We start from the raw sequence: 26,926 nt of genomic DNA on the forward strand, positions 1-26,926 counted from the left end.
TCTAGTCAATCCTATGACTGTCAAGTACAATAGTAGTGTGTACACATGGTATGTGTGAATGTATATACGTGTACATATGTACACATATAACAGTGTGTATGGCACTGCACACACGCTAGTTACTCAAGCCATGTGCAGCATTAGGCCCCATGCACACAACTGTATTTTCGGTCCACATCCGATCAGCATTTTTTGCGGATCAGATGCGGAGATTTATTTCTAAGGGGCCGCAAAAGACACAAACAGCACATGACAGAACATGTCCTATTCTTGTATGTATGGCGGACAAGAATAAGCATTTCTACAGAAGTGCGGTCGCATATGGCCCGCATCCGTGTTTTGCAGATCCGCAGTTTGCGGACAGCAAAAAGGATGCAGATGTTTGTTTGTCCGAGGCCTTACTCTGTGGAGGCCGCAAATGCTATTGTTCCAGCCTTGTGGAAAGCTGATTATAGTGCTCGTCCTAGCACATTTTTAAAATTAACTGGCCCATCCACCTAAACCAAATACACTGAGCTGCAGTCTGTTAGCCACAGACAGAGCTGAATTTGAAGTTGCATTCTTTTGCAGGTAATGTCATCACATATGTTGTACTATTGATCCCAAATGGTGTTGTCCCACAATTAAATATAAAATTTCTCTGTTAGATAGGCAAAAATATACGGTAGTTTGATTTTTAAAAACATGTTAAAGAATATCTAAACATATTATCCACGACTTCCATCATCCTAGAAAGTGAACAAGCAGTTGTTTTTTAAAGAAAAGCCATGAAAACATTACCCCTTTTTAAGGAGCTGGTAATATGAGTGACCTCATGTCTGTGATGCCTGTATCAGCAGGCAAAAGGGGGAAAGCAGTCGGCACTCCTCTGGCAGAGTCGTGGTGCACGCGTCCAGGGTATGAAAAGCCCACTTACAATATGGAACAGAAGACCGGCACTTAATATCAGCAGGCAGTGGTACTCTACCAGGCTCAGGATTTAACCCCCTAAAGACTGGGTCCATTTTCTTTTTTGCGTTTTTGAGTTTTCTTCCCCACATCCAAGAGCCATAACTTTTTACATTTTTCCTTCACATAGCCATACATTTTCTGTGGGACACTATCTGGCTATGGTTTTTTAGGTTTTATTATTATGGTGTTCACTGTGCACTATTAATGAAGTGACTTCCTTATGCTGCTGGTCAGTTCTATAACCTTAATCCCAAATTAATTTTGTTTTACTACTTTTTTATTTACTACTTTTTTATTTTTCAAAGATTTATATTTTTTTTAAATAAAAATCTTTGAAAAATAAAAATTATTTGCATCACCATTTTCTGACAGCACTAACTTTTCCATCTATAGAGCTATATAAGGTTTGTTTTTTGTGGGGTGAGCTGTAGTTTTTATTGGTACCATTTTTGAGATATGTATGACTTTTAGATCACTTTTATACAATTTTTTGTGGGGATTATTTGACAAAAAAATTGCAAATTGTTGATATTTTTTTTTTCCATCTACAGCATTCCCCACACTGGAAAAATATTCTATATTTTAATAGTTCAGGCATTTTGGGATGCAGCAATACATATTTTGTTCATTTTTTTATTACTTATTTATTTTATATGTAAAATTGGGAAATGAGGACTTTTTTCTCATTAACTTTTTGACCCCTTAGGGGACTTGAACATGTGATTTTATGAAGTCTATGGGTCAACAGATCAGGAGACTCCCATAGCTGTTTCCGGGATTCTGAAACCATGCCTGCCAAGCTGTGCCTTAGGGCTCATGCACAGGACCGTATGCCCTCCGAGACATACGGTCCGTGAGCTGGCCATATGTCCCGGAGCGGCATACATCGTACGCACGGGAGCGCACCGGAGCGCACAGCATCATAGGTTACTATGATGCTGAGCGCATCGGGCCGCCCGCGGGGCTATTGTTCCGCACTCATAATATCATATGAGTGCGGGACAATAGTCTGGCGGGCGGCCCGATGCGCACAGCATCATAGTAACCTATGATGCTGTGCACTCCCGTGCGTACGATGTATGCCGCTCCGGGACATATGGCCAGCTCACGGACCGTATGTCTCGGAGGGCATACGGTCGTGTGCAAGAGCCCTTAGACACAGCTTTTCATGCAGTTATCTATGACAGGCCTGGTAACCCCCACAAGCCCCCAGGCTGTCATGGCAGCCAATCGGAACCATTCAATTTAGCTGTGGGGCCTCTGATTGCAAGGCAGAGGAAGCCCCCTCGCTCTGCCTAAACCCACAGTTGCCATGTTTGTTATTGACAGTGGCATCTGAGGGGTTAAACTGTGGTAATTGCGGCTGGGTGCAAGCTGCATTCTATAGCTGGCACCAGCTATGTATGGAGTGAGCTGAGCATGTGAGGTTGCTCTTCGCAACCCTTTAAAGTGTTTTTCCTGGATTTTAATATTGATGACCTATCCTCAGGATAAGTTATTAAAATCAGATCAGTGGGTGTCTGACATCCAGCATCCCCGCTGATCAGCTAGTTGAAGGGAAGGCCTCGTTCGAGCGCAGCCTTCCCTTGTTTGTTTACCTGCTTGCCGTCGTGGTGTGCAGGTGTAATTACAAGCTATCACATTCACTTCTATGGGATGGTTCGTTCCTGTATACTTGAATATAGGATAGATCATCAATATTAAAATCCCAGGAAACCCCTTTAATGCTGATCACATACATGTACATTATTTTTGAACTTTTTTGAAAAAAATTCACACGGACACTAATCTCCTATGTACAGTACAGACCAAAAGTTTGGACACACCTTCTTATTCAAAGAGTTTTCTTTATTTTAATGACTATGAAAATTGTAGATTCACACTGAAGGCATCAAAACTATGAATTAACACATGTGGAATTATATACATAACAAACAAGTGTGAAACAACTGAAACTTGAAGCTCATCAAGAGAATGCCAAGAGTGTGCAAAGCAGTAATCAAAGCAAAAGGCGGCTACTTTGAAGAACCTAGAATATGACATATTTTCAGTTGTTTCACACTTGTTTGTTATGTATATAATTCCACATGTGTTAATTCATAGTTTTGATGCCTTCATAGTCATGAAAATAAAGAAAACTCTTTGAATGAAAAGGTGTGTCCAAACTTTTGGTCTGTACTGTATATCCCCACAAAGCAGCAGAATTTCCTGGTTGGGATGTTTATAGCAGCTAAAACATATCCACTGAGTCATCAGTGACTGACACCTATAGTCCCTTATGATTGACTGTGCTATGGCTACCTGAAAGCCAATATCAGGAAACCCGCCCAAGGTCCTGTGATCCTTCATCTCAGTCTTTTGATCTGTAAAATGGTAGCAGCTAGTTTAAGCAATGCGTGCTCCATGAATCCCAAGCGTTTCAGATTTGCTGAAATCCGAATCTTTTTGAAAAGTTTTAACTACAGTATTCTGATTAATTAGCTCATCTCTAGGTGCAAATAAAGTGATGCAATCAGATGACTGTGTTAATTTACAGACTGGCAATGGCAAAATGACAGATGGAGTCTCATTAGTTGCTACACTAGCATTTATAGAGAGGACCACGGTACTGTGTTTAGTCACTTCTTAAAAATGTATATTGGTTTCCAAACTTACCCTCATAAGTACCGCTCTCCAATAAGGCTCCACTTTTCTCTAATTCCATAAACGCTTCCACAGAAATGAAGTTGTAGTCCACACCTGGAACCTCTCCTTCTTTAGGCTGTCTTGTGGTGCCTTAAAGAATAAAGCAAGCAATTTCACATTAACAAAAGAGAAAGAAAACTGATAAAAATGCAGTAAAAGAAACACACATAATATGAAAAAATAACTATAACCAAAGAAGTATTTAGCCATTGGTAACCCCTGCTGTTTCATGGTGTCATTACTACACGGCAAAGTGTTTTCCAGTGTTCTATCATTCCAAATAATCGCAGCAACTAATCTCTGGTCACCACCACATTTGACAATTAATAGCACTGTAATGACTACAAGGGGTAGCATGGGATCTTAGAAATTTTTATTTATTTATAGAAACTAGTTTATTTTTATTTTTTTTGTCTGTATCATAAACCAGTAGTAATCTATACTTCATGGGTTTGTAAGCATCTTATTGGTGGGGGTCTATCCACTGGGACTTCTATTGATCCCAAGAAATAGGGCCCCGATTCTCTGGAATTAATGGAGCAGCAGTCAAGTATGTGTACTGCCACTTTAATCCTTCTCTATGGCAGGGATCAGCAACCTCCGACACCCTGACGATTAGCTGTTCTGCCAGTAGCTCCAGCACTGAAAGTCTGTGCCATAATTACAAAGCTCTGTCCATTGTGCAGGCAATGAAGCTGGTACAGTAACTGCAGCCCTTCTCCCATTCCCTTCAATGTCTACTTTCAAGTTAATGGGGAAGGCTGCAGTTCCCTGCACAGCCAGATGACTGGGAGTGTCTCTGTGCACGGCAATGAAGAAAGGAACTTCAACACTGAAATAGCTCAAAGACCGGTTCATTTTTAGGAACCAGAGGTCAAACCCCCAACGATCATAATTTGATTGCATATCCCAGCGATATGCCATCATTTGAAGAGGTGGGAGTTACCCTTCAAGCAACCCTTTATTTTTGAGACCAGCCTTAGAACATCTGCCTGATTGGTGGCATGTCACACCCATTTTAGAAAACTTTCCCTAAAGTAAAAGCAAATTCCCAATAATAAAAATTTATGATATATATTTATATATATATATATATATATATATATATATATATATATATATATATATATATATAATAGAAAACATCTATCTTGGCTGCACAATCATTATTTCTATGATAAAGAAATATACAAAAGGATCAAACAGACCAAGCTACCGGAAGAAGAAGGGACACTTGCATCCTTTGAAGACAATTCTGTCTGCTTGGTGTAGCATGATAAAAGAAGACTAAATTGAACAAGAAGGCATACATTTTCACATGGGTTCACTATATACTGTAGACTGTGGGCATCAATGACACATAATAGGAGAAATATACAAAATGGTTTACTACTTTTTATTCATGAGGTTCTAATAACACGTTTCTAGCAGCATGCTACTGCATCTCATTCTTGTTATTTATCTACAGGATCTGTCAGCTCCCCTGCCATGTTTTCTTAACAAATTATTTGCATCTTCCATAAAATAAAACGTCTTTTCAAAGAACTCTGCATATTGCCCCTCCTCTGTTATTCCTACTTTCTGTACATGGTTTACATGGCACTGACTGGACAATATCACTGTGTATAGGGGCGCACCCTAAAGACAAGTGGAATGGTAGGTAGCACCCTGTTGTCTATTTAGGCATATATTTGCTGGATTAATAACAGAGGATCAGCAGAGGGCAATGTTTTAAGAAAAAATCCTCTAGCATTGTTATTTCATTAGGAATATAAGTATACTATTTACTAAAACAGACGAGTCAGGAGGGCCAAAAGGTTTGATTTAAAGGAAGATCTTTGGCAAATCTGATATACTATGTTATGCCCAGAGTGTGTCTGGGGGTAGATGCATGACACAGGCATTCTCAGTTCCCTCAGTTATTCATTGCTCAGTTTTTCACCATATGTTCCTTGCTTATATGTGTTTAGATTTTAGGAGACCATTGAGATATGCATTTAATTATCCTCCATATAGCATATTCTGCATCATTCTACAGGGATTTTCAGTTCATTGTAAGTGCAGGATTGAGTATTGGGCAGTTCTGTAGCCGTGTTTTAGACATTTTGGTGGAGATCTTTCAAGAATGGTCTTGATATCCCCTGCGCCCACCAGAGGATGCGCCTAGAATGAAATCTACACCAAAGCAGCTGGTGTAGATTTCAGTTATTATTCTCTCCAGAAAATCGGAGTAAATGTGCTTGGGCTGATGACCCTGCACAAGTCACTCCACTCAGCAATGCGAGTTTAGAGAAAGGAGCGAGGCTTAAAGGGGTTGTCCAACCCTTAATATTCCTGACCTGTCATCAGGACAGGTCGTCAATATCTGATTGGTGGGGTCCGGCACCCGACGCCCCCGCAAATCAGCTGTTTGAAGAGGACGTAGCGCTCCACGCGAGTGCTGCTTCCTCTTCATTAAACTGCACTTAGTTTCAAAAGTTCAGTGTAATACAAGTACTTGCTCTATTCAAGTGTATGGAGCGAGTGCTTGTAATTACAATATGCCACCGCTCCACAGGAGACGAGCTGTAGTGTGAAGGCCAGGAAGCAGCGCTCGCATGGAGCACCACCTCTTCGTCAAACAGCTGATCTGCAGGGTTGCTGGGTGTTGGACCCCCACCATCAGATATTGATGACCTATCTGGACAATAAGGATGGACAACCCCTTTAAATTGCAACAATGTGCATGAGCGTGAGCCACTGTGATGAATTAGACAGTCTAAAAATTTGCCAAATGTATCATGGTGGTTTACACTGTCTAAATATTACTCAGGATTAGTAAATCTGCCCCAGTGTACTTATATACTTTAGTACTAAAGTTAAGGTTAATAAAACCTCATGTTACTGCACTTGCTGGAATCTGTTGTATGGCCACTGTATGGCTGAAGGTGATGTAGATTTTACAGTGGTGGCATTCAATATAGAATGTGGCCAAGTAGCTGTCATCATTAATAAAGCATGCCCAGACCTGAACAAATCTAGCTGCTTGTGAAGCTCTAGTATTGTAAGTAAAGGGAATATTGCAGCCATCAATCTGAAAGAAAATCTAACAAAAAGTGTTATTGAATAAAACATACCCTGGCAACCAGGCTCGGACTGGCCCACCGGGGAGCTGGGGAAATCCTCGGTGGGCCCCTGCCTAGTTACAGTCTACATATTAATCAGCAGCGGCAGGCAGCCCCAGCTTTCTGCTGGCAAGCGTCACTGTCTGCCGCTTCAATAGGAAGAGCAGAGCTACACAGACATACAGAAGGTGGCGAGATGATCTTGATCATCTCGCCACTTAACTTGCCCTGCAGTGATTCTGGCGGCTGGCACCGCCGTCTTTCAGTGGGCGTCAGGACCCGCCTCTTGATACATGTGGTGTGGTGCCTGCGCTTCCTTCCCACTCCCTGCGCTGCACACATGCTGCGTCCTCAGAGAGCCCTGCCGCCCGCCCATATTCCAGAGTCTGCAGAGTGCTGCGGCGGACTTTACTGTGCTCCTGTGTGTGCAGACATGCTGGTGGTGCTGCTGTGTCTCCCATGAAACAGAATCTGCCTGTGACATCACAGGCTGCCGCTAGTCACCCAAGACAGTATAAAATATACTTCTTGACACCTTTTTCTGGGAGGTCATTATCACCTACTGACTCCAATTAGGATAACGGGATCAACACCTTTGACCCCATGCTGGGTATAATGACCTCTGACCCCATGCTGGGTATAATTACCAGATGTTGATTCAGTTACATATTTATTCCCAGAGAATTCTTGTACAGTCACTCAGAATTGAGAAAGCTCGTTGGAAGAACGAGTGAAACGTTTTCAAGAAATCTACAGTAAGTCCAGTTGCCTTGATTTATTCTTTACAGATATACCATGACCTGGATAAATGAGAACCTTCACAGACAGTATAAAATATAGGTAAATCTATAGTTTAATAGAAATATAACTTCACATTTTACTGCATTCCCTTCTGGAAATTACAACGCCTAGCATGCCCTGTGAGGTGCAAACCTTCAGGACCTGCTGGGAGTTCTAGTTTTCCGGTAACATGCAGTCATTTTATATCACAATTATGATTGCATGCTACAAAAATTTGAAAAAACATTGCTAAAATAGTCATACACACTGCAACATACGGTATTAATATAGTACAGATCGGCCCCTCAAAAAATTAGTCCTCGCTACAGCTCCGTAGACGTAAATGTAAAAAAATACAGTATATATATTTTTTTAACAGTATTAACCTGTAGGATACCTAGGTTTCAAGTTAAAAAAAAAAACGCAGCTGTCCTATAATAAAGTCATATAAAATTATAAACAACAGAAAAAAAGAAAAACAGACATATATTAGGTATCTCTGCATCTGTAACGACCTGCTCTATAAAAATATGACACAATCTATCCCCTCAGGTGAATGCCATAAAAAAACTAAATAAAAACAGTGCCAAAACAAAGTCTAATGCCAAGCAATCTAAAAATCGTATGTACTCCAAAATGGTACCAATCAAACTGTCACCTCATCCTGCAAAAAACAAGCTCCTAAATAAGTCACCCAAAAAATGTAAAAAAATATGGCCTTCAGAAAATGGTAACACAAAAATATATTTTTCACTGTGTAAAACTTAAAGGGATTGTCTTATTTCAGACAATGGGGGCATATGACTTGTCTTATACATGTGGGTCCCACCTATATCAGTAATGGAGCCCTGCAAGGTGGTGGCTGGAGGACTCTGGTCTGGTCACCACCAAGAAGTCTCCCCATAGAAGTGAATGGGAGCGCACTGCTCATGACCAGCCACCGCTCCCATTCACTTCTATGGGCACGATGGAAATAGCCGAGCCAGCGCACGGCTATTTGTGGCGGCCCCATAGAAAATAAATGGAGGGCGGCTGCGTATGCGCAGCGTGCCCTCCACCACTTTCAGGGCCCCGTTGTCAATATACAGTTGCAAGAAAAAGTATGTGAACCCTTTGGAATGATATGGATTTCTGCACAAATTGGTCATAAAATGTGATCTGATCTTCATCTAAGTCACAACAATAGACAATCACAGTCTGCTTAAACTAATAACACACAAAGAATTAAATGTTACCATGTTTTTATTGAACACACCATGTAAACATTCACAGTGCAGGTGGAAAAAGTATGTGAACCCCATAGACTAATGACATCTCCAAGAGCTAATTGGAGTGAGGTGTCAGCCAACTGGAGTCCAATCAATGAGATGAGATTATAGGTGTTGGTTACAGCTGCCCTGCCCTATAAAAAACACACACCAGTTCTGGGTTTGCTTTTCACAAGAAGCATTGCCTGATGTGAATGATGCCTCGCACAAAAGAGCTCTCAGAAGACCTACGATTAAGATTTGTTGACTTGCATAAAGCTGGAAAGGATTATAAAAGTATCTCCAAAAGCCTTGCTGTTCATCAGTCCACGGTAAGACAAATTGTCTATAAATGGAGAAAGTTCAGCACTGCTGCTACTCTCCCTAGGAGTGGCCGTCCTTTAAAGATGACTGCAAGAGCACAGCGCAGACTGCAAAATGAGGTGAAGAAGAATCCTAGAGTGTCAGCTAAAGACTTACAAAAGTCTCTGGCATATGCTAACATCCCTGTTAGCGAATCTACGATACGTAAAACACTAATCAAGAATGGATTTCATGGGAGGATACCACAGAGGAAGCCACTGCTGTCCAAAAAAAACATTGATGCACGTTTACAGTTTGGACAAGAGCACCTGGATGTTCCACAGCAGTACTGGCAAAATATTCTGTGGACAGATGAAACCAACGTTGAGTTGTTTGGAAGAAACACACAACACTGTGTGTGGAGAAAAGAGGCACAGCACACCAACATCAAAACCTCATCCCAACTGTGAAGTATGGTGGTGGGGGCATCATGGTTTGGGGCTGCTTTGCTGCGTCAGGGCCTGGACAGATTGCTTTTATCAAAGGAAAAATGAATTCCCAAGTTTATCAAAACAGAAGAAAACAGAAGAAAATACACCTTCTGGAGTGGCCCAGTCAGAGTCCTGACCTCAAACCGATTGAGATGCTGTGGCATGACCTCAAGAAAGCGATTCACACCAGACATCCCAAGAATATTGATGAACTGAAACAGTTCTGTACAGAGGAATGGTCAAGAATTACTCCTGACCGTTGTGCACGTCTGATCTGCAACAACAGGAAACGTTTGGTTGAAGTTATTGCTGACAAAGGAGGTTCAACCAGTTATTAAATCCAAGGGTTCACATACTTTTTCCACCTGCACTGTGAACGTTTACATGGTGTGTTCAATAAAAACATGGTAACATTTAATTCTTTGTGTGTTATTAGTTTAAGCAGACTGTGATTGTCTATTGTTGTGACTTAGATGAAGATCAGATCACATTTTATGACCAATTTGTGCAGAAATCCATATCATCACAAAGGGTTCACATACTTTTTCTTGCAACTGTAGGTGCGGGTCCCAGCTCTGTGACCCACACCAATGAGACAATGTGGGCATATCCTAGCAATATGCCTCCATTGTCTGAGATGAGAATCCCTTTAATAGAAATGAAAAAAAAATAGACATATTAAGTATTGCTGCGTCTGTAACGACCTTCTCTATAAAAATATGACATGACCTATCCCCTCAGGTGAATGCCATAAAAAAAATATAATGCAATTTTTAGGTCCCCTTGCCCCAAAAAAGTGTAATATTGAACGATCAAAAAATCATATGCACCCAAAAAATGCAACAATAAATATGTCAACTCTTCCTACAAAAAAGGAGCCCATACACAAGATCATTGGCAGAAAAATAAAAAATATATGGCTTTCAGAAATGGAAACATGATTTTAAAAAAATGCTTTATTACGTAAAAATAAATAAATAGACATATTGTCACAGTGTAGTTCACTGTGGATGTAGTGTAGGCTGATTACCTGATAAACGAACAAAATGCTCATTCATTGGGTACTGTAATTTGATCGTTTGTGCGCACATAAAAATGATCATTTACTGGAAGTAAATTGTGCTGTGTAATCACGATCTGCTGCCGGCAAAAAACTAGTCAGTATGGGGAAGAACATTGACAGTAGTGTTCACTGCCCCCCATACAATGGAGATCACTGCATGTAAATACAGCGTTCTCCTCCGTTAAAGAAAAGGCAATTGTCGGGAAGGAACGCTTCCTTCCCAACAATCTCCTACTCGGTCGCCCTGTGTAAAGGGACCTTACAATGAGATGCTTAAGGAGAAACAATTTGATATAGAGCAGTGCACAATACTGTTCTGTTTTGCACACTGTATTGTGCTAAACTGCAAATATTCAGGTGCATGAGCCCGAAAAATGAGCAAGTAATATTTATTTTTGCTAGCTGTAGGGTGGGCCCCTAGAATAAGTTCCACTGGTGGGCCCTAGGCACCCCAGTCCGACACTGCTGGCAACCAACATACTCTTGCAAAGGGTAGTGGATTAAATATGGCTCTGCTTATTATCCATACAATTTAGCCTGCTTTTTCATAGTTCTCTCAGGGTGTAATAGATGTTCTCTCTACAGCTCCATTTGCTGTTGTTGATTAACATCCTACACATTTTTTTGCTTCCAGTAGTTATTGCTAAAGCTCGCCTACAGACACTTAATGTGCATTGCATACACTACTCTAAGCGGAACAAAATTACAACACTGGGGCGTATAAAAATACACTATACAGACAAAAGTATTGGGGCATACTGTGCCTCTTAATCATTAAATTCTGATATTTCATTCAATCCCATTGCTACAGGTGTATAAAATCCAGCACCTAGCCATGCAGTCTGCCATTACAAACATATATGAAAGAATCGGTCATTCTAAAGAACTCACTTAGTTCCAGTGTGGTATTGTCATAGGATACCATCGCTGCAACAAGTCAGTTCATGATATTTCTTCCCTCCTAGTTATTCCACTATCAACCGTGAGTGGTATTATTGCAAAGTAGAAGTGTTTAGGAACCACAGCAACTTAGCTATGAAGTGGCAGACCATCCAAAGTGGGATCACAGAGTGCTGGGGCACATAGGGGGTCATTTATTAAGAACAGTGTTTAAGACGCCAGTCTTAATACCCCTTTATCTGGCGGTGGATATGCGGAACTTATGCCTCTACATAACTTTGGCATATCCACAGCCTGTCTAAATCTACACCAGCTCCCTTGCTGGTATAGATTTAGACCATTTTCTATGCCTAACAGACGTGGAAAATAATAACTGAGACGGACCTGCCGGCCCGCCCGCCCCCTTCCTCGCCCACATCACACAGCCTTTTTTTAAGATCTGTCGTGAGAAAGGAAAACCTTTGCGCCACAATCTGCGACAGATATATGCCAAAAAATGGTGTAAATGTGTTTGTAAGTGACCCCCATAGTACTATGGTATGGTATAACGTAAACCACCACTGGACCCTGAAGCAGTGGAAATGTGTTCTGTGGAGTGACAAGTCACGTTTCTCTATCCTTTCCTTTGGCAAAATGGGTCAAAAGAAGGACTTGACAGGCTCAGAAAAGTCAAAAATAGTGAGATATCTTGCAGAGGGATGCAGCACTCTTAAAATTGCAAAGCTTCTGAAGCGTGATCATCGAACAATCAAAATCATTCAAAATAGTCAACAGGGTCGCAAGAAGCGTGTGGAAAAACCAAGGCGCAAAATAACTGCCCATGAACTGAGAAAAGTCAAGCGTGCAGCTGCCAAGATGCCACTTGCCACCAGTTTGGCCATATTTCAGAGCTGCAACATCACTGGAGTGCCCAAAAGCACAAGGTGTGCAATACTCAGAGACATGGCCAAGGTAAGAAAGGCTGAAAGACAACCACCACTGAACAAGACACACAACAGCTGAAACGTCAAGACTGGGCCAAGAAATATCTCAAGACTGATTTTTCTAAGGTTTTATGGACTGATGAAATGAGAGTGAGTCTTGATGGGCCAGATGGATGGGCCCGTGGCTGGATTGGTAAAGGGCAGAGAGCTCCAGTCCGACTCAGACGCCAGCAAGGTGGAGGTGGAGTACTGGTTTGGGCTGGTATCATCAAAGATGAGCTTGTGGGGCCTTTTCGGGTTGAGGATGGAGTCAAGCTCAACTCCCAGTCCTACTGCCAGTTTCTGGAAGACACCTTCTTCAAGCAGTGGTACAGGAAGAAGTCTGCATCCTTCAAGAAAAACATGATTTTCATGCAGGACAATGCTCCATCACACGTGTCCAAGTACTCCACAGCGTGGCTGGCAAGAAAGGGTATAAAAGAAGAAAATCTTATGACATGGCCTCCTTGTTCACCTGATCTGAACCCCATTGAGAACCTGTGGTCCATCATCAAATGTGAGATTTACAAGGAGGGAAAACAGTACACCTCTCTGAACAGTGTCTGGGAGGCTGTGGTTGCTGCTGCACGCAATGTTGATGGTGAACAGATCAAAACACTGACAGAATCCATGGATGGCAGGCTTTTGAGTGTCCTTGCAAAGAAAGGTGGCTATATTGGTCACTGATTTGTTTTTGTTTTGTTTTTGAATGTCAGAAATGTATATTTGTGAATGTTGAGATGTTATATTGGTTTCACTGGTAAAAATAAATAATTGAAATGGGTATATATTTGTTTTTTGTTAAGTTGCCTAATAATTATGCACAGTAATAGTCACCTGCACACACAGATATCCCCCTAAAATAGCTAAAACTAAAAACAAACTAAAAACTACTTCCAAAAATATTCAGCTTTGATATTAATGAGTTTTTTGGGTTCATTGAGAACATGGTTGTTGTTCAATAATAAAATTAATCCTCAAAAATACAACTTGCCTAATAATTCTGCACTCCCTGTATAAGAGTATGAAGCTCTTAGCAACCTCTGCTTCTAATTCCACTAGAGGTAAGGTACTGTAGATATTCTATAAGTAAATGTTTGACCTTTTAAAAGAGGCCTTGAGACATGACTTGGATAACTTATAAGAAAGCTACCCTACATCTGGTGGCATTACAGGCAGAGCTTGCTAAGAGCGCCTTTGCATACCCTCTTTCCAGAATTCCACAGGAGCACAGTCTGGCCTAGACCTTGAATTTTTCACCCCACACCACATGTCTGAAGTCATTGAAAAAGACTGTCCATTCAGTAAACTAGGGAATTAGGCTGTCTTATATAGCTAACTGCCTGTCAGGCTTACTCTGAACACTGCATGTGTGTATAATACATGCACTATATGGTAAACTATAAGGAAGGGGACATCAATGGAAAGTGCTGCACAGGACAACAATTGCCCTAGTTCTGGTCTGTATGTGGGAAATAACTTTGAGAAATGTCCACGTGTACACACTTACTCTTGGTCTACACATGTAAATGAGTGAGGGCATGACTAGATTTCCATTTTTGTGAATCTGTGCATGAATGCATGGATGGCCATCACTCATGTGCTCAACAAATACATGTGTACAGTAAGTGAGAGAGCACATGTCAGAATGTCCTTGTGCATGAGTGAGCAAATCGGTGGATGTATTTGTATGTGAACACATGCATGGGTGGATATGAAATCACCTGCCCTTCATTGTCCTGATGAGAATACAATTGTGGGAAGAAATGAAGACTCCCACACAGGGCACCATTCTACCAACTCTGAGTACATTACTGGAGCAGTAATAGCAAGAACATGGGCTGTGTGGGTCACCTGGTGTACCCACATCTTGTGTTGTAGAATACTCTTTACTAGTGTTGATCGAGCACCAAAGTGCTCGGGTGCTTGGGTCCTCGAGTAGAACACCTCAGTATGCCAAGCACCCGAGCACAATGGACGTCAATGGGAGAACCTGAGCATTCAACCAGGCACCCCCTGCTCTGAAGAGGGGAGGGTGTCTGGTTCACATGAAAAAGTCAAAAATTGATGGAAACACCAATGAAATGGTTCGGGAACAGCATGGGGAGGATGTATGAATGCATCTTGGACTCCCAGGTCGCTGCTGGGAACGACGTTGTCCGAGTTGTATGCCACTTTTACAGACTGACAATAATACGCACAAAACCAAAGATAAAATTGATTTTAGAGGAAAAATGTTAGGAAACATTCTTTCCTGTATATTACCTTGTATATAAAGAGCAAGTGCTGCCAAAAATTACAAGGAAGAGGCACTCCTATACAACCTGTATATCACATAAAGGAGGGCCTCATTCACATTGTGGTACAATTGTTCAGGTAGTGGGACTTCTACACTCATAAAGCCTATGCACTTAGTGAAAGGGCTGCCAAAAATTACAAGGAACCGGCACTCCAATACACCCTTTATTACATATAAAGGAGGGTATCATACACAGCCTTGAAAAATTATGATTGATGGCCTGCTGGTGACCCTCAAAAACATTAGGGGCAAGGACCTGTTGCTGATCTGACCATCTAAAAAAGTAGTGGTGAGGGTCTGCTGCTGAGCTGACCATCCAAAACATTAGGGGTGAGGGCCTGCTGCTGAGCTGACCATCCAAAAAAATATGGTTGAGGGTCTGCTGCTGAGCTGACTCTCTAAAACATTAGGGGCGAGGGCCTGCTGCTGAGCTGACCAGGTAATGTCACTGTCGCTGCGTCTACGGAAATAGTACACTGGATGTCACAGATATTTTTAGGATGCGAAAATTTATACAGGAGATATAGCGCAGGTAATGTAACTGTCCGCAGCGGACACCGTCTACGGAAAAAGTACATTGGATGTCACAGATATTTTTAGGCTGCGCACACGTTACACAGGAGATGTAGCGCAGATAATGTCGCTGTCTGCAGCGGCCAAACAATTGCAAGCTATTTAGCGCAGGTTGCGCTAAAAATATATATTGCTGCCAGATACAACTATAGTCCTTAAAAGGACTTTTGGGTCCATAACAATTGCACACAATTTAGCGCAGGTTGCGCTAATAATATATATTGCTGCCAGACACAACAATAGTCCTTAAATGGAATTTTTGGTCTCTAACACCAACCCTGCCTATCCAAAAATTAAAATTCAATTCCCTACACTATATGTCCCTTCTACAGCACAGCTCTCCCTGACTAAGACTACTTTCACACCTGCGTTTAGGTCGGATCCGTCTGGTATGTGCCCAGACGGATCCGCACCTATAATGCAAACGTTTAGATCCGTTCAGAACGGATCCGTTTGCATTACCATGAACAAAAAAAAAAAAAAAAAAAAAATTTTTTTTTTTTTTTTTGTTCATGATAATGCAAACTTGAGCCCCACTGTGTCAACTTTAAACGGATCCGTCCCCATTGACTTAGGCTACTTTCACACTAGCGTTCTGCTGTCCGCTCGTGAGCTCCGTTTGAAGGGGCTCACGAGCGGAGCAGAACGCTTCCGTCCAGCCCTGATGCAGTCTGAATGGATGCGGATCCGCTCAGACTGCATCAGTCTGGCGGCGTTCAGCCTCCGCTCCGCTCGCCTCCGCACGGCCAGGCGGACAGCTGAACGCTGCTTGCAGCGTTCGGGTGTCCGCCTGGCCGTGCGGAGGCGTGCGGATCCGTCCAGACTTACAATGTAAGTCAATGGGAACGGATCCGCTTGAAGATGACACTATATGGCTCAATCTTCAAGCGGATCCGTCCCCCATTGACTTTACATTGAAAGTCTGAACGGATCCGCTCAGGCTACTTTCGCACTTAGAAATTTTTCTAAGTTATTAATGCAGACGGATCCGTACTGAACGGAGCCTCCGTCTGCATTAATATGATCGGATCCGTTCAGAACGGATCCGATCAAGCGCAAGTGTGAAAGTAGCCTTACATTGTAAGTCTGGACGGATCCGTTTGCCTCCGCACGGCCAGGCGGACACCCGAACACTGCAAGCTGCGTTCAGGGGTCCGCCTGCTGAGCGGAGCAGAGGACAAACGGAGCCAGACTGATGCATTCTGATCGGATCCGCATCCACTCAGAATGCATTAGGACTGGACGGATCCGTTCGGGGCCGCTTGTGAGCCCTTTCAAACGGAGCTTACAAGCGGAGCCCCGAACGCTAGTGTGAAAGTAGCCTAAGGCTACTTTCACACTAGCGTTCGGGTGTCCGCTCGTGCGCACCGTTTGAAGGGGCTCACGAGCGGCCCCGAACGCATCCTTCTGGCCCCAATGCATTCTCAGTGGAGGCGGATCCACTGAGAATGCATCCGCCTGCCAGCGTTCAGCCTCCACTCCGCTCAGCAGGCGGACACCTGAACGTTGCTTGCAGCGTTCGGGTGTCCGCCTGGCCGTGCGGAGGCGAGCGGATCCGTCCACACTTACAATGTAAGTCAATGGGGACGGATCCACTTGAAGATGACACCATATGGCTCAATCTTCAAGCGGATCCGTTCCCCATTGACTTACAATGTAAAGTCTGGACGGATCCGCTCAGACAACTTTCACACTTAGAAAATTTTCTAAGTTTTAATGCAGACGCATCTGTTCTGAACGGATGCGAACGTCTGCATTATCGGAGCGGATCCGTCTGATGAAACATCAGACGGATCCGCTCTGAACGCAAGTGTGAAAGTAGCCTTAGACTGGCCAAACTACATGTCATTGGGTGCTTTATAGCACCCGATGACACGTTCCGGCCAGCCAATCACTGTAATGCCAGTAATCAATATGGCTACGGCATTACAGTGAGTGGCAATACTTACCTGCACGTTTATTGGCTGCGTTGCAGCCAACAAACGTGCGGGGAGGAGACTCGAGGATGTTGCTCGAGCACACACGGTATTCGGTTGAACACCGTGATGTGCCGTGCATCGCGATGCTCGAGCCGAACTGGTGTTCGGCCGAGCATGCTCAATCATCACTACTCTTTACACTTTGGGAAGTTTGGAAAGCAGTCTTTCTTTGTAGAGGTGTGGACTGTGGTTTTCAGAAGCAAAACGATTGACTTTACAATGATTTTTGACAATATCTCAAACCTTGAAAACAGCTTTTCAGGATCATTTTAATCTGCCCTAATATAACAAAACATTTTAATTTTAGTCATTCAATCATCAAAGGCTTCATGATATATTCCATGGCTTTGAGTTCATAATGAACAGTACATAGGTTGTTATTGCAATTTTTAATAAAAAATATTTAGTGTCAAGTGGTCAACCTTGTTAGCTGCCCTGACTTGTATGCTTTTTAATACTCATTGTTGTATACAGGAGGCTCACAGCCAATATGATCATATGATATGCCATTTATTCTTTTACTATATAAATAGCCCAAACAAATTAAAAACTATATTTATTGGATATCTATTAAAATGAATGAAAAACCACCCAAAAGATAATAGAGGGAATCAGTGTGATTGGGGTGGGAAAAGTGTGTGCAAAGAGATATTAGAGTCATATATGTAACAGGCCTATTCAAGAGACAGGTTAATGTTGGATTGTACTGTCATTAATTTAAGGAGTTATTTCCACCAGCATACTGCGATGCTGGTGATAAATTGGGACACAAAAAAACACCAAACAGTACACACAACCACAGTACTGTTGGATACGTTACAACCTGCCCTGTTATTACCCTACACATTTCTGCACTTCAGTCATACAAAGAGTGTGTCATCAGGGATAAAGGACAATATAGTGGACCTCAGATATTTCATACTATGGATTATTGGTCATAACAACAGTCCATAGTGTATACTAGACTATACTACATCATGTTTGAACGAGAGCTAAAAAGTATAACCTACCATATTAGATAATTGCTTATAGAGATATATTTGTAAAGAAATACTCATGGCAGACAAAAGCCCTTTTGACATTGGTGCAAAACATCAACAAGGTCTCTTTTTTGCATAGTAGAAAGTTTAGGCCTATTGCTTACCCCACTATATTCTGCATGCTATATACTTTATAATTCTTTGCACTTGAAGTCCATAAATTGACTTCTGTAAATGAATGGCACATGCCTGTATACATTGGAATCTCTTTTGTTATAAAAAAATATCGCCCAAGGCCACACCCCGAGCATAGCACATATATATTTTTTTATTTTTAGCAAAAGCAATTGCATGACATATTTTTTATGTGTACAATAAAATGTACCATACACCAAAATGGGCCGTTCTGCTTATTTTTACAACTACTATTAAATGATGTTGCTGTACGCAGAGTTGAGCTGGCTGGTGAAGTGTAGATCTTCGTTTTCTGCCGCCTGATCTCCTGGGAAGTGTGTATGATTAAAATGACATTGTCATGTGCCGGGAGCAAATGAGGCCAGTTGTGAAAGAAACGCGCGGCAGAAAACAACAGAGCGAGGGATAGAGACTGGGGAATGATTTGATTTTACACAAAAGATATCAGCTCAATTGTGTGAACAAACAATAATGTCTAGATGATTTTTATTTTTATTTCAGGAAAAGTACATTCATCAACATTAAGAATTGTATTAGTGTTATTAAACAAACCTTCACCAGTCACAGAGCAAAGACCAAAATACACTCATGTCAGATTGCTGCAAAACTCAGAATGCAGGTATGTATCAGGCAGATATGTAAATGATTAGAGGGGCAGTCTGATTAGACATTGGGTCTTGCCACAAGAGGGTGTAAAAGTACTTCCCCCGCCTTTGCTCCATAAAAAAGGCTCTCAGAGGCTACTTTTGGGTAGGGTATCTCTTGGTCTGAGACTGTTGACATGCCTGTAGGAAACACTCAAAACATATTTTGCCCAGTTGACAGACATGGAGAGAAGGCTCATTATTGGACTGAGAGAAGCAGGATGATAATTTCAACACATTGTTTATCATCTAAGCTGTTCTGATCTAGCTGTTATGAACAGTTGGGAGCACACAGACATGGAGAACAAGCACCGGACGCACTAGACAGACTACCAGCTGAACAAGCAGTTTATTTGTCCATAATCAAGGTGGCACTTTCATTATATACCCCTGTCTCTGCCTGGACCATTTCCTGGTGCTTAGTGCAGCATCCTGCTCCTAGAAGCTGCATTATACTGCAAAGTGCAGAAATACATTATCTTGTCATGTATGATATTTCATGTATATTTCTGTATTTGCTGATCTGAGATAAGAGACTACCCTGGATCCGATGAAAGCTGTAATGGCACCGGACGGGGTTAAAAGCAGAGTGTGCTTGGCGTGCATGCTCTACCTGCATTCCCTGGACTTTGTGTGGCTGTCATGGCCCACAAACAGGTAGGAACTAGTGTTAGGGACCACTCCATAGAGGCGACCTTGACGTGGTGAGTGGCTTATTACACTTTGGCCAAAATGTACACCAATGCCTCATCCAGCATAGAGGCAGGGCAGAATGCTGGTTGCAGAGTGCCATTGCATTTGTGTCTTTTTCTTTGTATATGTATTTCGCCATAGCAATGTGCACCTACATATAGGGTTGTGCTGATTGAATCCCCCACATTTTACCAGCAGATGGGGTTGGTGTCACCCTCTACCCTCTGTATAAGGAGAGGAGTGAGTCAGCATAGTGCAGAGTCAGTCAGTAGTTCAGTGAGTGTAGTCAAGAACCACTACTCTTTAAACCGAGTAGTAGTGATGGTCAGTTCGCAGTGTTCGCCAACCTGTGCATACCTGTGCATCGCCGGACGGGTGAGTCAAGATGGCAGCCCGCATGTGTTCGTTGGCGAACACTGCGAACTGACCATCACTGCCGAGTAGTGCTTCCAGCTTTTCAAAGTGTTAGTTCTGGCACTATGGGCTGCAGGGAACAGCTGATCATGGGTGCATCGGGTGTTTGACCCCCACAACTTAGTCAATATAATTAATGAAAAACATGTAAAAAAAAATAAAAAATATTTTGGAAGTCAGGAAAGTGGCTCAGTGGTTAGCACTGGAAGCCTAGGTTTGAATCCAAGGATAACATCTGCATGGAGTTTGTAAGTTCTCCCCATATTTGCGTTGGTTTCCTCCAACACTGCAAAAGACATACTGATAGGGAACTTAGATTGTGAGCCCAGTTGGGGAAAGCATGATGCTAATGTCTATAAAGCACTGTGGGATATTCTAGTGCTATATAAGTGAGTAAAATAATAAAAAAAAAAGTCATAGAATGTAATATATATAATTTTGCTTTCTGTTTTAGGTGAAATTGAGTTTCAGAAAAATAAGAAATACCATATTTTCCACTTTATGGACACACTTTTTCCTCCTAAAAGTTGGAGGAAAATGGCAGTACATCTTTCAGTATAAAGTGAATACTAGTGAAATGATAAGCTCAGAGTCCTGTCTACAAATGCTCGCAGTTTAGGTAAAAAAATCAATGAACTTGGGTCAATAATGGCATCTGAGAATGTAGATTTAGTGGCTGTTACGGAGACATGGTTTAATGAAAGAAATGACTGGGACATAACCATACCAGGGTACTCTTTATACAGAAGAGACAGAGAAGGCAAGAAAGGAGGAGGAGTGGCCCTGTATGTGAAAGATAGCATTAAATCTAACCTAATACAAGTTGGTGAGGCCAACATAGAGTCAGTTTGGGTTACGTTGCAGTTTGCTAACCATGCAGTAACTCGTGTAGGTGTGATATATAGACCACCTGGTCAAGTTAAAGAACTAGATGATCTACTAGTTGAAGAAATAGCTAAAATGACAATGAAAGGAGAAGTTATCATTATGGGAGATTTCAATCTTCCAGATATAAACTGGAAAACCAAAATAGCAAGTTCTACCAGGAGTACAGATATTCTAAATTCCCTACTGGGGTTATCTCTACAACAAGTGGTTGAGGAGCCAACCCGGAGGGAGGCCATTTTGGATTTGGTATTCACAAACGGGGATTCGGTATATGATGTCATTGTAGGCGAAACCTTGGGATCTAGTGATCACCAGTCAGTGTGGTTTAATATAAGAACTGTGAAAGAGTCCCACCACACAAAAACAAAAGTTTTAGATTTTAGAAAAACAGACTTTTCAAAAATGAAATTAGTCATAAATGAGTCCTTATCAGACTGGAACGGATTACATGGAGTCCAGGAGAAATGGGACTACTTAAAAGGTGCATTATTGAAGGCAACAGAAAATTGCATTAGACTTGTCAGTAAAAGCAAAAAAAGGAGGAGACCAATGTGGTACTCAGCAGAAGTGGCCCAAATCATTAAAAATAAAAAGCTAGCATTTTGTAATTATAAAAAAACCCAGAGCAATGAAGATAAGGAAATCTACAAGATTAGGCAGAGAGAGGCCAAGCAAGTTATAAGAACTTCTAAAGCGCAGGCAGAAGAAAAACTAGCTCAGTCTATGAAAAAAGGGGATAAGACATTCTTCAGATATATAAATGAAAAAAGGAAATTAAAACAAGGAATAACTAAATTAAAAACAAAGGACGGAAGGTATGTAGAAGAGAATAAAGGGCTAGCCGACTGCCTTAATGAATACTTCTGTTCAGTTTTTACAAAAGAAAAAGGAGAAGGACCTCCACTAGAAAGAATGACTATTAAATCGTTTGATGCATGTATCTTTACAGAGGAAGATGTTCTAAGTTTGCTGTCTAAGGTGAAGACAGATAAGTCACAGGGGCCTGATGAGATACACACAAAATTATTAAAAGAGCTTAGTGGTGAGCTGGCAAAACCGTTAACAGATTTATTTAACCAATCATTAGTAACAGGAGTCGTCCCGGAAGATTGGAAATTGGCAAATGTCGTGCCCATTCACAAGAAAGGTAGTAGGGAGGAATCGAGCAACTATAGACCAGTGAGTCTGACATCAATAGTAGGCAAATTAATGGAAACCCTATTAAAGGATAGGATTGTGGAACATCTAAAATCCCATGGATTGCAAGATGAAAAACAACATGGGTTTACTTCAGGGAGATCATGTCAAACAAATCTTATAGATTTTTTTGACTGGGTGAATAAAATAATAGACGGTGGAGGTGCAGTAGACATCGCATATCTAGATTTTAGTAAGGCTTTTGACACTGTCCCACATAGAAGACTTATCAATAAACTGCAGTCATTGAGCATGGACTCCCATATTGTTGAGTGGATTAGGCAGTGGCTGAGTGACAGACAACAGAGGGTTGTAGTCAATGGAGAACATTCAAAACAAGGTAATGTTACCAGTGGGGTTCCACAGGGATCTGTACTGGGACCGATTTTGTTTAATATCTTCATAAGTGATATTGCAAAAGGCCTCGCTGGTAAGGTTTGTCTTTTTGCTGATGACACAAAGATATGTAACAGGGTTGATGTTCCTGGAGGGAAACGCCAAATGGAAAAGGATTTAGGAAAACTAGAAGAATGGTCAGAACTCTGGAAACTGAAATTTAATGTGGATAAGTGCAAGATAATGCACCTGGGGCGTAAAAACCCAAGGGCAGAATATAGAATATTTGACACAGTCCTGACCACAGTATCTGAGGAAAGGGATTTAGGAGTAATTATTTCAGAAGACTTAAAGGTGGGAAGACAATGTAATAGAGCAGCACGAAATGCCAGCAGAATGCTTGGATGTATAGGGAGAGGTATAAGCAGTAGAAAGAGTGAAGTGCTTATGCCGCTGTACAGAACACTGGTGAGACCTCACTTGGAGTATTGTGCGCAGTACTGGAGGCCATATCTCCAGAAGGATATAGATACTCTAGAGAGAGTTCAGAGAAGAGCTACTAAACTAGTACATGGATTGCAGGATAAAACTTACCAGGAAATATGTATAGTTTGGAAGAAAGAAGAGACAGAGGGGATATGATAGAAACTTTTAAATACATAAAGGGAATCAACTCGGTAAAGGAAGAGAGCATATTTAAAAGAAGAAAAACTACCACAAGAGGACACAGTTTTAAATTAGAGGGGCAAAGGTTTAAAAGTAATATAAGGAAGTATTACTTTACTGAGAGAGTAGTGGATGCATGGAATAGCCTTCCTGCAGAAGTGGTAGCTGCAAATACAGTAAAGGGGTTTAAGCATGCATGGGATAGGCATAAGGCCATCCTTCATATAAGATAGGGCCGGGGGCTATCCATAGTATTCAGTATATTGGGCAGACTAGATGGGCCAAATGGTTCTTATCTGCCGACACATTCTATGTTTCTATGTTTCTAGTGTTGAGCGAGCATGCTCAGCACATCGCAGTGTTCAGCCGAAAATCACGCGTGCTCGAGTCAGTGTATTTAAATCTAATTTAGCCTCTATTTCTGAAACTTTTCTGGCAGGATTTGAACTCACAACATTCTACATTACAGCCAAGAACCTTAACCACTACACTATAGAGCTGCATGGTTAGTTTTAAAAAAATAAAAATAAATGACACTTCTGCTGTATCAACACGATCAACACTACTCCTAAAGTCAAAGATATTGCAGTCTTCTCATTGGCCAACAAGCAAGAAGCAGTGAGGGATCATGGGTACTGATGAAAAAAAATCTAGAATATTTGCGATTACGAAGATATAGCATTATATTCTAGATATTCGTGAATTCTTAAAGTTCCAATATTCACGATAGAAATTTGCGATTAAAATATTCGCGATCAACACTAGTAACTAGCAATGCAGCTCTATAGTGTAGTGGTTAGAAACATTTCAGCAATAGAGGCTAAATTAAATATATATATATTTCTAAAAAGAAAATTGTAATTGTTATATATATGAATGCATAATATGTGGGAAACTACTACTGATGTTTTAGCCTTAATATATACTTAAATTATATATATATATATATATATAAAACGTCTGCTGTATATTAGCAATACTAATAAGTATTCCTATACAGCAGAAGTCTTATTTATTTTTATTTTTATTTTATTTTTTAAATAACTGGCTATGCAGCTCTATAGTGTAGTGGTTAAGGTTCTTGGCTGTAATGTAGAAGGTTGTGCGTTCAAATCCCACCAGAAACTTTTCCGAAATAGAGGCTAAATTAGATTTAAATACACTGGGTGTCCCCAAGCACTGACTCCATATATGGACATAGCTAGGAGTCAGAGCAGGGACTCCTAAGCCGAACAAGAGTCCTGACACCCTCCCCTCTTCAGAGCAGGGGTTGCCTGGTTTAATGCTTGGGTTCTCCCATTGACTTCCATTATGCTCGGGGGCTCTGTAGAGCACCCAAGCATCGTGAAGTGTTCTTCTCGAGCACCAGAGCACGCAAGCACTTTGGTGCTCGATCAACACTAGTGAATACTAGTGAACAATTCCATTATGGAAGTGCTCACTAGTATGCAGGAGTCGCGAGGAGTGAGGCAGTGGGAGTGCTGTCGGTACTCACCTCTCCCTGCCTGATCTTCTCCAGGCGCCATACTGTATTGTCCTGTGTACAGCATCAGGATGTAGTGCATGCACTATAACCTGACGCTGCACACAGTCAGGCAACTATGCAGTGCTAGCCCAGAGAAGATCAGGGAGTGTGACTGCAGCAGAGACCACTGGACCTTGAGAGTAGCAGCGGGGCAGGACAGGTAAGAGAATTAATTTTATTTCTGATGGGCATCTGATCTGAGGTCTGACATGGCGGTCTGATGTGAGGTCTGATGGGCATCTGATCCGAGGTCTGACAATGGGGGGGGGGGGGGGATCTGATCTGAAGTGTGATGGAGATTCAGGGTCTAATTTGGGGGTGTGATGAACATTGGGGTCTATTCTGGGTCTGATAAAAAAAAAAAAAAATCCGCTCACGCTCGTCTGCAAGGGGCATATAGGGCATGTGGTCACATATTTCTAAATTGAATCAAAATCTAATGACACTAACCAATTAATGCAAAGTAAACTGGAAACAAATCTCTACACTGTAAGCTACATTAATTACATACTAACAGACTGCATAACTATTCACACCCCTTAGAGTCATTTTATAGTATAGGTTACTTGACAGCAATACCTTGAGGTTTTGCAATGCTTCTTATGTCCAAATATTTTTGCAGGTACAACTACTGCAAAGGCAACCACAGTGGAATCAGTGTGTGACCTGAGCGTAGCACCTCATTATCCATGTGAATTGTTGGGCAGTATGGAAAGACCGATGGTAGAGCCCTATGTTCCCTCGACATTGCCAGATCAAATCACCAAGCTTAAAAAAAAACTTCATAATGCACAACTTGTAAGGTTGTGATATGGCAAACTCTGAAGGCTGTTAAGCATATTGTTTCCAAATTGTTGTGCTGGAAGTGTTAGCGAGGATGGTTCTTATTGCTTATTTAACATGAATGCATTTTTCATCTTCCAGCAGCAGAAAACAAATGGATTTTTGTGCTGCAGGCAGCTGTTATCTGACAAAGTAGAATAAATGTTTAAATAGCATCACATAACTATTCATCTTCCCCCTTGATTCCTCCAAGCTGAACATTGTGGCTGAAAGCACCAAAGAATAACCTTAAATTATTATGAGGTTTTCAGTGTTGCTTTATCCATAGAGAAGGATGCAAAATTTAATCTGTCAGATAACCATCATAAATCAAGCATACCGGAAATCTAATAGCTGGGGCAGGGTATCTACTATACCTTTGTTAGTTCTATACCTTTCTGGTTTTCGCAACACCCTTTCACCAATGTCTTTAGAGGTAGCCCAAACAATTCAGAGGAGGCAAAAGTTTAAGGGTGGTCTCATGTCCAAGCATTACTTACGGAGGTGGAAACTTTTGAGTATAGTAGACTCACTAAAGGATTCATTTTATTTTATAAAATGTATAATTCTTGCAAATCTGCAAAAATATGAAAACGCTGTGAGTGTTCTTTAAATAAGCAATGAAAATCAGGACAATACTTGGTTACTTGTCATGCTCCAGTGGTGGCCAGACATGAAATATTTAAGTAAATTCCAGTCTACTCCTCTTCACAATGATGTAGCCAAATGTAGAGGAAAGGCAGAACATTGCAATAAGGCAACAGATCTTTAAGGTTTTCACAAGGTGCTTTTAATTATACAGTACAGTCACAAATGTTTAAAATAGGTATAGGTATAACAACATCGAAAAACTGCATGGGTCCTTAACTCTATTTCATCTATGTGGAACCATTCAATCTGAAAGGATTGGCTGGATCAGGAAGATGAGTAAATTGGAATTGGAATTCACCTATTTCATAGGTGGACACCATTGAAAAACGACAAATAACCAGGTCCTTTTTTTGGGGGGATTTTGGACAATTGGAAAGCGACAAATAAGAAGGTGCTTTATTTTCAGAATTTTGGACACTGTCCTTTTTACCCGTTGCACCTGCTATTAACTAAGCATATGCCAGGGAAGTCACTAATTTTTGATACGGAGAATGAGGACAAAGTGAGAATGATGGTGTGGAATTACTATGACTTTTCAGTGAATATTACTTGACAAAACAATGTCTGCTCTTTAATGT

The 26,926-nt window shown here is 41.4% G+C and overlaps 1 protein-coding gene across 6 annotated transcripts in view; it reads right to left on the reverse strand.

Moving 5' to 3' along the window:
- Positions 1-26,926, reverse strand: part of MAGI2 (membrane associated guanylate kinase, WW and PDZ domain containing 2) — a 1,066,131-nt gene that overhangs the window by 430,454 nt on the left and 608,751 nt on the right. For all 6 annotated transcript variants that reach the window (XM_040413058.1, XM_040413064.1, XM_040413057.1 and 3 more), the window contains one exon: positions 3,607-3,726. In XM_040413058.1, the coding sequence (XP_040268992.1) occupies positions 3,607-3,726 (120 nt within the window). The remainder of the gene's footprint in view (positions 1-3,606; positions 3,727-26,926) is intronic.

The sequence above is a fragment of the Bufo bufo genome, chromosome 1 (genome assembly GCF_905171765.1).
Source record: "Bufo bufo chromosome 1, aBufBuf1.1, whole genome shotgun sequence".
In the NCBI taxonomy this organism is placed as follows: domain Eukaryota; kingdom Metazoa; phylum Chordata; class Amphibia; order Anura; family Bufonidae; genus Bufo; species Bufo bufo.